General features: G+C 41.6%; 1 protein-coding gene across 5 annotated transcripts in view; it reads left to right on the top strand.

The window, feature by feature from the left end:
- LTBP1 (latent transforming growth factor beta binding protein 1) overlaps positions 1-15034 on the top strand; it is a 2555437-nt gene that overhangs the window by 2410786 nt on the left and 129617 nt on the right. For all 5 annotated transcript variants that reach the window (XM_044058988.1, XM_044058973.1, XM_044058980.1 and 2 more), the window contains one exon: positions 84-170. In XM_044058988.1, the coding sequence (XP_043914923.1) occupies positions 84-170 (87 nt within the window). The remainder of the gene's footprint in view (positions 1-83; positions 171-15034) is intronic.

The following is a 15034-nucleotide window of genomic DNA, read 5'->3' as shown; positions in this document are numbered from 1 at the left end:
GAGTCAGTAAACTAGTTCACTTACCCGGTTAACAAATGGAAAATAAATGTAATAAAATAAATAATGATGTGTTCTTTTTCCAGATGCATTCAATGCACTGTGTCCTAAAGGAAAAGGTTATATCCCAAAAGATGATATGACTTACGACGTCAGTGGACAAACCTATAAAGGTGGGAATCATTTTGATTTTGATTTACTTTCTATTTATTCATTCCAACAGCAATTTTCTTTAGGCTATGAGATTTAGATTTAACTGCACTGTTGTATTTTGCTCCAGTCCTGTTTGCGTAGTAGAAACAAAGGAAAATCAATTGTATGTACAGGTAAGGGCTACGTGGTCATCTCAAACTACCCATGTCCTTGTCTGTTAGATAAACTTTTAGTTCCATTTGACAAATAATTTAGTTTCAGCTGCACTGCACAGCACTGTAGTAAAACCTACTTTTTTTGAACTGATTTGATTCTTTTAGTGGTTGCATATGCATTCCTAGCTGTCATTGTAAAGGCATTATTTCCTCACAGTGCTAGAAGAAGTGGATATTAACATATTGAATATTATTAAAAAGGATTATTATCAGACTGGGAGCTGCTGAAGTATATGCGTATCTCCATGTACCTTCACACATACACACTCAGACAATCATAACTAAGCTTAGGAAAATAATGAAAAATATTATTCAGCAGATTTTTATTCATTACATTATGCAGAATCTGTGGTGACTACTACACTGAATACCTTCAGCAAAATAGGCTGTAATGGTAATGGTGGTAGTGCATTTAAATTTGGAAGTCAATCAACAAATTAGGCTGTAAATAATGTGTGCCTGTGTTTCTGTAAACAAATTCAAGGTAGTTACCACATAATAAAGCAGACAAAAATCCTATACCTACGTATAGTCATAGGTTCATAGGTAGGTGCTAGGCTATTGGCTCTGGGGCCTATATAAGCCAAGCCAAAAGGTACCCTGGATTTCGCCACCCAAGAAAATGATTTTCCTGTTCACCTGTCGAGCAGAGCCATAGAGGTGATCCCCAGGTTGTATTTCCTATTTCCCTTCCAATCATCAAGATTTTTCTTGGAGTGCTAATGAGAAGCTTTGTTTGATATAGATAGTTTGTTCGAGAGTATGGGAAGTCTCTGGGACAGGAATCTATCCCTCCAGCATGTTCTGTTTATTGTGGTGACAAGGTTTAAGTCCCTAGAGTGTGTAGCTCAGAAGGATTGGGGTTTCTTTAATTGAAGCATGTTTAAGAGCTCTGGGTTTGACATAGCTTTGTATGTTAGGCAGAGATCGCCTCTGAGTAGGCAATATGCATGGGAGTAAAGCTGGAGTTTTTTTGAGATGGTCTGCATAGGGCATCTGTTTGAGGCCGGTAATCCTCTTTGTGAGATACTTCTGCGGCCTTTCCAGTTGTTGTAGATGTCTTGTGAGGTACATACCAAAAGGGACATTGTGCTCTATAATGGGTCTAATCATTGATGAGTAGAGGGGAACAATGACCTCTGTTTTCCTGGATGAGAAACCTTTTGTGATGAGGTGTGCCACATAGAAGGATTTCCTGACTACTGTGACAATGTGATTATCAAAGGAGAGACAACTGTCCACCTGTGTCCCAAGGTCTCTTATCACACTTTCAGTGTTAAGTAGACTACCACCTATGTGGTAGCTTATGGGTACAGAGTTTTTACCAAAGGAGTTGACAGTGCACTTTTTGGCATTGAGCTTGAGGCCATGGCTTTGACACCAGGCATCTGTCTCAGTCTTTCATAGGATGTCCACATCGTTAGGAATTTCAGTTATGGCTCCTAGTTTGCAGTCATCTGCAAACTTTGTTAGCCAAAGACCTTCTGTGTTAACCTGTACTTCAGAAAAGTAGATACCAAACAGGAGAAGACTGAGGACTAAACCTGTGGTACTTCACTTGTCACTGGTCTGAAGTCAGATTTGGAGTCTGCTACTTTCACAGTTTGGGTTCTTTTAGTGTGAGCAGGTTGGCAACCCATCTTATGACATAGCGATTGATACCTAGTTTAGTGAGTTTATCTATAATTCCAGAGTGGGAGATGTTGTCAAAAGCCTTGGCGAGATCTAGAACCACCATACCCTAATCTATGGCTTTGGTGACTGCTTCAAAGAAGTCTGTCAGGTTTAGGAGACATGATCTGCCTTTTACAAACCTGAACTGGGTGGGGTCCAGAGTTTGGAGATTACCAATGTCTTTGTTTATAAGTTCCATGATGATACGTTCCATGGCCTTGCAGACCAGGCTTGTTAAGCTAATGGGGCAGTAGTTCCCGGGGTCCATGGTGGCTCCCCCTTTGTGAAGTGGGATAACCATCACTGTCCGCCATTCAGTGGGCACAAAGCCTGAGCTGAGGCTATGACTGAACATGGTGCTTAGGTTGGGTGCCAGTTCATTCTGTAGTTCATGTAGAATGCAGCCTGAGATGTTGTCAGGTCCCATGGATGCTGTGTTCTTGGCTTTGGACAGTGTAGTTTTCACCTGTGCAGCCATGATTACAGGAACTTTGCATTCTTCTGGTGTAGAGATGGGCCCTTTAGGGGGTGAGAGGGGGGAAAGTTATCACTGAACCTATCTGCCAGGATGTTGGCAATATCCGTTGGTTGTACAAAAAAACAAAATAAACATTTCAAAGTTCTCAGGGTCACACAGTAATCTGATGATTACTTTTTTCTGTTTTTATCTAAACAAATGTTCCAGACATGTGATATGATCAATTAAAATATTTTTAAGTCCCTGTATCACATCCACACATCAGAGAGTGTGATCAGTTGACTGGTTGTCTGGGCAGAGTTATGCCACTAAACTTATGTTCAATGAGGGAAACAGTTTCATTAATCCAGCTGGGATTGCTACTGCCTTGAACTAACTTTTCCTCAAATTTAGACACGTTTCTCCCACCTACCATCTGGATTACTGTCTTATTTGGTTATCTTAATCGTACCATATTGGTCTATCCTCATCCTGACTTTGATGGTATATCACGTCACACCCAGTGTCAATGTTGGCCCTGTTTTTTGCCTATGATTTACCACATAGTTAGTACTGAACCTCATGTCTTCTTTACTGCAGTTTTAGTAGAGGCCCAGCAAACTTTTCTAGGTTGCCTCCACTGTTTGCCAAATATGAAGAGACTGATTATGTTATTTACTTCTTGTAATAATGAATCTAATCTCACCAGAAATCATAACTGTAATGCAGTCCTCTGCATTTTGAGTAAATGTATGAAATGAGCGATCCACAGTCAGACAGCTGACTTTATGAGTCTTGACAAGTTTCAGTCATTGAAGCAGTACAGGCTTTGGACTTAAAAGACAATTTAAAAAAATTGCTTATTTATTACAGTTTATCAGCTAGGTTGGTGTCATTGATTGGTACACTTTTGTAAAAGGCACTTGTGGAGAAAAGCTCTAAAATTTTACATATAAAATCCAGTAACGTTTACATTCAGCATATTAGCAGAAAAGAAATTATACATAGTTATAGCAGAACAGTAATTTATTGTTGATAAAAAAGTTGGGTTCTAGAAATGTCCTTGCAATCAAGAGTGTTAATTTGGGAAAGATACAGAAGAACTTTAGCCACAGAGAGTACATGATGGTTGCTGAGTAAGAGGAAGTGATTCCTTAAATGTTATCTGGGATTGGGTCTCGGAGAACAGGAAGTAGTAGAAGTACTTCCTCAATCAATGTGTTTAGTAAGATCATAGGAGGCAATGTGTTTAGTAAGATCATAGGAGGTTACTAGGCTAATGGCCCTGGGGCCCTTACAAGTCTAGCCAAGAGTTTATCCCAAAAAAAGAAACGCCAATCAGCACCTGTTGCCCCTGTCAATGTGGGACACAAGTGGACAAATTTGTGGTTTCCCATCCACTCATCAAGGTTGCACTTGAAAAGGTCAGCGACGTACTTTTTTGACATGTATGGGGAGTCTGTTCCAGAGATGGGGCAGCCTCTGGGAGACAAACCTGTCTCTCCAGCAGGTTTTGTTAATGTTGCATATCAGATTTAGGCCTTTCAATAGGGTAATGTGCGAGGATTTAGACTTACAGATAAGGAACATCTCTAGTAGGCAGGGTCTGAGATTGCCTTGTAGGTGAGACACAGATCACCTCTGAGCAATCTGTACGATACCGAGTAGAGTGATAGTTATTTGTGCCTGTCCACATAGGACAGGTGTTGGAGGCCATGGATTCTCTTTGTGAGGTATTTCTGTGGTCTTTCCAGTTGGTGCAGATGTTTGGAGAGGTACATACCAAACGGGGCATTGTTCTTAATTATTAGCTTAATGAGGGAGGAGTACAGAGAGGTAATAACCTTTTTTTCTGGATGCAATCCTTTTACTTATGAGATGAACCAAGTAAAAAGCTTTTCTGACCACTGTCACTGCATGATGGTCGAATGTGAGATTGTTGTCAACCTCTGTACCCAGGTCTATCACCACAGGTTGTGAGCTTAGGGGGTTGCCATTGATGTGGTAATCAGTAGGGGCTGTGTTTTTTCTGAATGGTATAATAATACATTTTTTTGCATTTAACTTAAGGCCATGACTTTGGCACCAGTCATTTGTTGCTGTGAGACCCTCTTGTAGTATGTTGACATTATTTGGGGAGTCAGTGATAGCACCCAAGTTACAGTCGTCCACAAACCTGGTCAGCCACAGGCCTTTTGTCTTTTCCTGAGCCTCTGAGAAGTAGATGCCAAACAGTAGGGGTCCCAGGACAGATCCCTGGGGAACACTACTAGTGACAGGTTTGTTGTTGGAGGTGGAGGCACCTATTTTTGACCTTGTGGGTCCTATCAGTGAGCCAGTTGGCCACCCACCTGATGAGAAAGCGATTTACACCAATTTATGTTAGCTTTTCGATGATGCCCGAGTGGGATATTGTGCCAAAGGCTTTGGCCAAGTCAAGGTAAGCTGAATGTACTGACTTTCCCTCATCCAGGGCCTTGTTGACAGTCTCAAAAAAAGTCAGTCAGGTTCAACAGGCAACGTCTGCCCTTGACGAATCCAAACTGGGTGGAGTCAAGTGCTTGGAGATTGCCTATGTCCTTGTTTATGAGGTGCATAATAATACGCTCTATGGCCTTACAGATCAGACTTGTCAAGCTAATGGGGCGATAGTTTCCAGGATCAGTAGTGGCACCACCTTTGTGCAAGTGGATGACAATGGCAGTTCTCTAGTCTGCTAGAGTGAAGCCTGTACTTAGGCTATGGTTGAATAGGGTGCTCAATGGTGAGGCTAGTTCTTGCTGGAGATGGTGCAGAATACAGCTTGGGATACTATCAGGTCCCATGGAGGCTGTGTTCTTTGCCTTGAATAGGGCCTTTAACACTTGATCTGTGGAGATGTGAGGTGCAAGACAAGCATTGGGGGTGTCGAATGGGCCTTTGGGAGGGACAGGGGAGTGAAGTTTGCACTGAACCTATCTGCTAGCAGGTTGGCTAGGTCAACAGGATCAGTGTAAATGGTACCATTAAGAACTAATTTGGAACAAACCTGGACTTTGCCATGGAGGTTCCTGACATAGCAAAAAAAGGCTTTGTGGTTACCCTTTTTTTGGAGGTTAGTTTCAATTCATAATTGCCTTTGGAGATTTTCACTAGTGATCTAATTTGCTTGTTGATGCTAAGGAGGGAGTTTTTCCAATTGGGAATTTGTGCCTTTTTACCCTTGGACAACAGTTTCTTCCTTTTGTTTAAAAGCCTGTTGATAGAGGATGTCCACCAGATAGGTTTGTGTTTCCTTGAGGAGTAGGTTTTAGTTCTGTTGGGTATGGCTATGCAGTTGTACAAGTGCTGGTATTCTGCACTGGCATACTGTTCAGCATAGTTGTCTGCATTCTCTGAGGGAGGCGGTGGTGTGAAGCTACTGATAACCTCCCTTAGAAGGTTGTAGTCAGCTTTTGAGAAGTTTTTTAGCCTGGTTACAACTGGGCTGGGGTTGGATGGGATAGAAACTTTGAATGAGACAGACTGATGGTCTGATCTCACCAGGGAAGAACTTACTATGGGGGTGGTCACCCATGTTGGTGAGAACCAAGTCTAGAATGTTATCTCCCCTTGTGGGGGATGAGACAAGCTTGTCTAGTGTGTTAGAACTGATGAAGTCAAGGAATCACTGAGTGAGTGCATTAGAGCAGGAATAGTTCACCCACTCTATGGTGGGGTAGTTGAAGTCATCAAGGATCAGGGTGTTAGGGGGTACCGTGATTGAGTCATCTAGGTCCAGGTAGGAGGAGTGGGTGTCCTGAGTCATGGAGGGCGATCTATAGCTGGCTGTAACTTGAATGGGAGTCTTGCCAATTGTCAATTGCACCTGAGTAGTTCTAGTGCATTATGCTGGCAAACTAGTCTGGAGGTGTGTTTGTCTTTAATGAAAGTAGAAACTCCACCACCCTTAGTCTTCCCGACCTCATTTTGGGGTCAGAATGTGTGGAATGAGGTATAGCCTGGTACGACAGGAGTGGCCTTGAACCAAGTTTCCATGACTACACAGATGTTGGCATCTTCCAGTGCGAGGAGAGCCTCCAGTGAGTGCATGTTCAGGTTAGGACTCCTAGCATTTGGCAGCATGACCTTCAGTTTGCTTTTTGACAGATCTTTTATGTTGGAAGGTATGTCTGTGGGACATTGCCTAAAAAGGCACAGTGGGGGAAGCAAGACCCTTGCCCAGAATCTGGAATCCTGGGGTGACAAGTGGAGGCCATCACTGACAAAGCATCATAGCCTGTCAAGCATTCATCTCAGCCAGACAGCTACTGGATCCCCTTGGAATGACACAAGAAGTTAAGCCAAGTGTTGAAGTTAATTATTTTTTGTTGGTATTGTGGTATTATTCTTGGTGAAGGTAGGATATTGCGTAGAGCTAGGGTCATACCTGCCTGGGACACATACTCTGAGAGCTCAATTATGTCTCTCTTCATATAGTTCAGGGAGGTAGGTCTCAAGTCATTCACACCAGCATGGACAATGACAGTCATACTTGTACCTGTTGTGGAGAGACTTAAGTGCATGCATGATGTGGCAGATTCTGGCACCTGACAGACAACTGACTGTGATCTTTTCCTTGTAAAGCCTGATGAGGTGCACATTGGTGTGTCTCGCAATTGAGTCACCAATGACTAGTATGTTTGGTTTGTTGTTATGCCTTATGGGCTGTGTGAGTTTGTTATGTCTTATGAGCTGTGTTTGTGAGAAATTGATGTATTGTCTGCTACCTGTGGTGTGTTTGGTGTTTTGTGTGGAATGTTTGTGAGTGTTTTTTGGAGGTCTCTGCAGTTTAGGTAAGTTTTTATTGGGGACCTCTGCATAGGTGTGTGTGTGTTTTGCTTGGCTATGTGATATGGGTGGTGTTTGTGCTGGCAATCTCCTCTTTGTCAGGAGTACTGACTGTGCCGTGAGTGAGCATGGATTCCAGGTTACTGATGTAGATGCATTTCTCGCATATAGGAGAATTATGTGGTAGGAGAAGTGGGTTATCAGTGAACATGAGGCAGTTGCTACACTGTTTCAGTATGCCTATGTTGACCAGGCTGGCAGGAGATACTGATGGGAATTGTCCACATATAGTGTTCTGAAACTTGGATGGACTTATGGAGAGAGGGTTTTGATAAGGGTTTGTCCACAAGAGTGTAGCCTATAAAAACCTTCTTAAATGTAAAATAACTAATAGGGAGGATAAAGGATGATGGGCATGCCTCAGTTTAGTGAGCGGCCTTATCGTAGATGTATGTTTTGCCTGCATTTGATTCACTGCTGGCACTACTGTCTTGGTAACTGCATAGTTCTGGTGGTGTGCATTTAGAATTAATGTGAATATCTGTTTTTGATGAAAATATAGATTATTCTTTCCCTGGGTCATAATGGTAGTGCATTCCACTGTAGTGAAATGATGCTCTTGAATGCCTTCTTACCTGTTTATTTTACAGTCATAAGAACCACAAAACTAGAAACATAAGATGATCTAAAGTGTCTAGCAGGGCCCACCTTAAAAACATAGTCATTGCAAGGGGATGTTTCTTGTTAAACAGACTATAGTCCAAATTCAGCTGACAATAGCGTAAGTTCTTAATTTTCTTTGAAGCATGGAAAGCATGTAGGTAGCAAGAGGTACAGTTTCAAACCCAGCAGCCGTGCTGTGTGTCCTTATAATGTTCTGCTTTATTCCATGCTGTAGTTTGGTAAGTGCAGGAGTACAGGAGGTTACTTTATACCTTTAATTATACCTTACTTTCTCCATGTAACAGTAAGGGATAATTAGATCCAGGAGGCTAAAAGTACTGTTTAGGAACTGTGCTACAGATAGAATCCATGTTGACTATCTGAGAGGAATGAGATTTGCTTTCAGTCCTCGGATATATGCTTATATATTACTTTTCCAGCACTTTTCTAGGTGGGGACTAATACAGAATACTGGGCTATTATTAGGTGGTGCTTTTCACTTCACGTGTAAAGTGTTCATTCAGTTCTTCTTTATCTTTTTGTGTGTAAGCAACCACACTGAGATAGAAGGGAATCCTCAGTCGTTTGTATATGGATGCCACCCAGGAAGTCAGTCCTGTTATGTATCAACTGGTTTGCAGTTTTCTTGTAAGCTTGTAACCTGCCACATTGAGCTGACAGCTTAGGATAGATGTGGGTTAGTTCTACAGGTGATGGCTGAACTGCTGCTCATTGTTGAAGCATTTCTAAAGATAAATGAAGTGGTTACTAGATCTCACAACTACCATCTGAGAATCTAGGTTAGGAAGGAGACCTTTTTTGATTTGAGATTTTTTTAGTTACTGCCAGAAGCACCGAGGATTGTTACTTGTATTTTTTATTATTTTTTTAATGTTGCGGCTGGTGAGTGAAGTTTTTATAAGGCTTCCTTGCTCAATCCATCTCACCCATGGCTGTTCTCATGTCCTGGTTAGCTACTCAGGAGTGTATCTTTTACCCTACCACTCAGCTAAGGACGTGTTTACTTGCACCCTGGAGATGAAAGTCAGTGATGTAATCAGCAGCTTCTTCTGTCAAGTAAAGGATAAGGATGGAAGACTTATTTTTGTTTCTGTGACTTTCTGTTTAACATCAGCCTTTGTCTTGGTCTGTGTACAGCACATAAAAAGATGAGGCATTAGCAAGCAGCAAAAAATATGCCAATATGAAAAGAGATGTATTGACATAGAAAACAAAACAACAATGGAGAAGAGTCACAAATGTCAATCCTTAGTTAATCGTCAACAATATGTTATCAGCTGTACGAGTATGACTTTACTCTTTTCAGATGGCCACTATTAACGCAATCATAAGTTTGTCTTTTACTAAGAAAGTCTGTTTAGAAGCAGCTTTTATCACTGTAACCATTTTAATGGATGTTGTTTGATCTGCCATTTCCTGTATTTATAAATGTTTCCCTTTTCTGCACAATTGGTAGTAATGTCATGCATTTTATAGGCAACTTTGTGTTGTACATAAGTTTATATTCATTTGGTATCCTAACTTTTCAGCTTTTCACTTACTTAAAAGGCATTCATTCCTTTCTGCTTTCATTCACCTAGTTCTGTAAGTTAGTAAAGCAGTTTATGCCTTACTCTTCACCTTCCTAAATCTATGCCATACATGTGCACCTGGAATGTAGCTGCCACACCTACTGCTGTTTCCCCAACAAACACCGGTAACTTGCTGTACCCTTATGTTTATCTGACATGGACCTTCTCTTCTATTAAACATGCAAGACTGTTAATATAATATAGGCAGTACAACTCAATGTATTCCTGGAATGTTCTGCTCATAAGATTACTTTATGAACCTTCAGCATGCTTAGTCCATGCCCAAGTGTGTTTATCAAATAGAATCTGATTATATGCCTTGATCCGCTGATGACCAGGAAACAGACAGACAGACAGACAGACAGATGTTTGTATCCTGAAACTGTGATGAATGCAATTCTGAGACCAATTAAGCAATTTAGGCAATAATTGTTCTTTACCTGAAGTTTAATGGACTGGACCATAAGAATAATTAATAAAGGGGAGAGTAGAAAACAAACCCCTTGCATGAGGAGGTTGGGAAATTACCTAGGAATTGGCTGCTGGAAATTACTTTTTGTACATTTCACACCTTTGCTTTCACAGCTGCATGACACTTAATTCAACACAAGTAAATACAGGAGTCCTTCCTCAATGTCCATGTTATTTTTCACTGCAGGGCATTCTTCATTGATGACCTCCCCTTATTTTATAATTACCACACTGCGTAACATTGTTGAATTTTAGAGCTTACTTGGGTTTACTGTGATTAACTGTGTCTTGCTTAATTAACATGAGGTTAATCACCACAAACATCTAATCCCACAGAAAAATCACATTCCATAGCAGAAGCACTAAACATGTTATGAAACATTCCCAAACAATTGCTTTTGTGGGGTGGCAAATCACCCTACATCCCTGAATTTGAAAGCTCATACCACTGATCTCTAGACATACATGCTCTGATGTTATACAAACTCAGAAAAGAGGGAAAAGATGTAAAGCAAACTGAAACTTGCCTTTTCCATGTTCTCCAGTTCTGGCTAAAGCAAGGCACTGTGCAAACAACAAAGTCACTGCAGATGTATGGGCTGCAGTTATGGCTAAAGCAAAGCACTATAATAAACAACAAAGTCACTGCAGATGTATGGGCTCCATAGGGTCATAGGTGTTTATTAGGCTAATGACCACAAGGGCCTTTTTAAGCCTAGCCATGCATCCCAAATTTCTGACAAGTTCTGATACCCTTGATAAGTGTAAGCATGGGCCTGAGAGATGTACCATTTACAGGTTACCTGTTTGCATCAGAGACATAGGTGCCAAACCAGGAATGAATTTCCGGTATCCCATCCGGTTGTCCAAGTTGCATTTGAATTGGATTAGGGAGGAAATCAGCTTCACATGGATGAGGAGCCTTTTCCATAGACTGGGTAGTCTCTGTGATACATACCTATCTCTATCAGGTCCTATTTATATAACAGGTAAGGTTTAAGACTATAGAATGGGTAATTCTGGTACTGTTTTTTTGTGGATATGCATGAGGTCCATCAGAGTGTGGTCTGTCAATGCCCTGTATGCCATCCATAGATCTCCCCTCAAAAGCCTGTAGGAGACAGAATACAGGGATAGGGCCTTGAGGCGGTCTGCATAGGAGATATTACTTATGCCCTGTATTCTTTTAGTGAAGAACCTCTGCAGGCATTCCAGTTGTTGGCTATGCCTGGTTAGGTACATACCAAAGGGGGCATTGTACTCAATGATAGGTCTGATGAATGCCGAATACAGTGGAACAATGACTTCTTTGGACTTAGATGTCATACCTTTGTTTATAAGTTGCACAACATAGAATGGTTTCCTCACCACTGTAGACATGTGATGATCAAAGACTAGATTACTATCTATGTGTCTCCCTAAGTCCCTGACTACTGGGTCAACTCTAAGGTGTGTGTTGTCAATATGATAGTTACCAGGGATGGATGACTTCCCAAAGGATACTGTTATGCATTTCTTGGCATTTAGTTTTAGTCTATGACTCTGACACCAGTTGTTTGTCTGTGTCAGCCTCTCCTGGAGAACATTTGTGTCAGTGTGAGATTTAATGACAGCTGCTAATTAGCAATCATCTGCAACTTTAGTCAGCCGGAGACCACTGACATTGGCCTTGACTTCTGAGAAGTAAATGCCAAAAAGGAGTGGTCCAAGGACTGATCCCTGAGGGATTCCACTTGTGACTGGCCTCTTTGGAGAGGTGGACTCCCCAATTCTAACTTCCTGGGTCCTGTCTATGAGCCAGTTGGATATCCACCAGGTGGCATACAGGTTTGTACCTAACCTCTTGTGTTTGTCAACAATGCCAAAGTGGGGTATTGTGTCAAATGCCTTGGCAGTATGAATGATTTTGCCCTCATCCATTGCTTTGGTAACCTTCTCAAAGAAGTCCACTAGGTTGTGTAGGCATGATCTGCCCTTTATGAAACCAAACTGGGTTTACTGTATCTCTTTTGATCATCTCCATGATAATTCTTTCCATGGCTTTACATATAAGACTAGTGAGACTTATGGGTCTGTAATTTCCAGGGTCTGTAGAAGTTCCACCTTTGTGCAGAGGGATGAATGTTGCCTTTCTCCATCAATGAGGCAGGAAGCCTGTTTGGAGGCTACAGTTAAATAGTAATTCCACAGGCCCTGATAGGTCATGTTTCATGCTATTTAGAAGGCATCCTGGGATATTGTCTCGGCCCTTTGATGCAGTGTTCTTGATCTTAGAGAGAACATTAAGGACTTGTTCCCTAGTGATAGTAGGGGGAGTTATATTTGATATTTCCTGAGGGAAGGTTGAGGGGGAAGAGGAGTAAAGTTGGAGCTGAATTTATCAGCCAGGAGGTTTGCTATATCTTTTGGCTCAGTATAAGTGGCTCCATTTACAATGAGCTCTACAAACAATCGTGTATTGCCTTTGAGGTTGTGGACATAGCTAAAGAATGCTTTGTGGTTGTCCTTGCCTGTAAGGCCAAACTTACCTCAAATTTGGCTTTAGTAGCTTTATTTGTCCTCTGAGTTGTTTGTTTAGTTTAGTGAGAGTGCATTTATTCTGCTGGGTGCTGCACCTCCCAAACTTTGCCATGATTTTCTTCTTCCTGTTATACATCCAATTGATTTTGTGATTCCACCAGGGTTTCTTGTTTTTTGAGTTAGTTCTATACTTCTTTCTGGTAGGTACAGCTGCCTCTATGCAGCTGTTAACGTGCTTCTACAGGGCTTCTGTGAACAGTTCTGCATAGGCAGAAGTGTTCTCAAGGTTTATAGGGTCTTGAAATTTTGTGAGGTTCTCACTTAATAGCAGGAGGTCGGCCTTAGAATAGTTCCTGAATATTCCCGGTTTAGGTGGGGGCCCAGGTTTTATTTTTATTTCAAAGGAGACCATTTTGTGGTCTGACCTTACCAGGGAAGGCATTGCAGTAGGGGGTGTGCAGCACTCTTCTATATTAGTGAGGACCAGATCCAGTATGGTTGCACCCCTGGTTGGCATATTGACTATCTGGTCCAGGGAGTTTGTGTTTACAAAATCCAGGAATCCCTGTGCATATATATTTGATGTTGTATTGGATTCCTAATTAATAGGGTAATTAAAGTCATCCATGAATATGGTATTGGGTTGGATGGTTAGTGTTTCTAATAAGTTTAAATACATGGTATGGGTTTCCTGAGTCATAGAGGGGGACCTGTAGCTTGCAAGGAAGTGGTATTAGATTTTACCTGTGGTAATTTGAACATGGAGCATCTCAAGTGTATTGTGGATTTAGCACCAGTTAAAGCAAAGCACTGTACAAACAACAAAGTCACTGCAAATGTTTGGGGCTCCAGTTCAGGCTAAAGCAAAGTACTGTAAGAACAACAAAGTCACTGCAGATGTATGGGGCTCCAGCTCTGGCTAACGCAAAGCACTGTACAAATAACAAAGTCACTGCAGATGTATGGGGCTCCAGTTCTGGTTAAAGCAAAGCACTGTACAAACAACAAAGTCACTGTAGATGTATGGGGCTCCAGTTCTGGTTAAAGCAAAGCACTGTACAAACAACAAAGTCACTGTAGATGTATGGGCTCCTGTTCTGGCTAAAGCAAAGCACTATACAAACAACAAAGTCACTGTAGATGTATGGGCTCCTGTTCTGGCTAAAGCAAAGCACTGTACAAACCACAAAGTCACTGCAGATGTATGGGCTCCTGTTCTGGTTAAAGCAAAGCACTGTGCAAACAACAAAGTCACTGCAGATGTATGGGCTCCTGTTCTGGCTAAAGCAAAGCACTATACAAACAACAAAGTCACTGTAGATGTATGGGCTCCTGTTCTGGCTAAAGCAAAGCACTGTACAAACAACAAAGTCACTGCAGATGTATGGGCTTCTGTTCTGGCTAAAGCAAAGCACTGTACAAATAACAAAGTCACTGCAGATGTATGGGGCTCCAGCTCTGGCTAAAGCAAAGCACTGTACAAACAACAAAGTCACTGTAGATGTATGGGCTCTAGTTCTGGTTAAAGCAAAGCACTGTGCAAACAACAAAGTCACTGTAGATGTATGGGGCTCTAGTTCTGGTTAAAGCAAAGCACTGTACAAACCACAAAGTCACTGCAGATGTATGGGCTCCTGTTCTGGTTAAAGCAAAGCACTGTGCAAACAACAAAGTCACTGCAGATGTATGGGCTCCTGTTCTGGCTAAAGCAAAGCACTATACAAACCACAAAGTCACTGCAGATGTATGGGCTCCTGTTCTGGTTAAAGCAAAGCACTGTGCAAACAACAAAGTCACTGCAGATGTATGGGCTCCTGTTCTGGCTAAAGCAAAGCACTATACAAACAACAAAGTCACTGTAGATGTATGGGCTCCTGTTCTGGCTAAAGCAAAGCACTGTACAAACAACAAAGTCACTGCAGATGTATGGGCTCCAGTTCAGGCTAAAGCAAAGCACTGTACAAACAACAAAGTCACTGCAGATGTATGGGGTATGAACTTTTCCCTAAAGTATTTTTGACACAGTGTAGCAGTACACAACTAATTATAACACTGCACCCTCTGAGCTACTGCTCTTCCTTTCTTTCTGCTTTCTATTGTTAATCTTTCTACAGATCTCTTTTCTGATGTTCTCTTCCTAGCTATGTACAGCCTTAGTGGACAAAATGTTATTCACTCTTCTATGTCTGCCCCTCAGCCGAACATGCACTTCCCCTCCACATTAAGGTCACTACTTTTCATGTTTATACAAATGTTATTTACATGACTGAAAAATGCAAGAAAGATTACCAATCCTTATAGTCATCACATCTTCATGTTTTTAATAACATTTTTAGTCTTGATCCTACCCTGCCTAGCATCTGACTAACGTTCATGATTGGAGGATTTTGTAGTTGTGAGGTGGGAGAGATTTTCCTTAGTAATGCATCTACTGTCTTCATTTGGCAGCTATCAGGTGCACGTGGCCAGAGTGTAGAGCCATA

The sequence above is a fragment of the Protopterus annectens genome, chromosome 1.part2, assembly GCF_019279795.1.
Source record: "Protopterus annectens isolate FY-2018-M chromosome 1.part2, PAN1.0, whole genome shotgun sequence".
NCBI classification, from domain to species: Eukaryota; Metazoa; Chordata; order Ceratodontiformes; family Protopteridae; genus Protopterus; species Protopterus annectens.
This window is presented reverse-complemented; position numbering and strand designations above follow the sequence as displayed.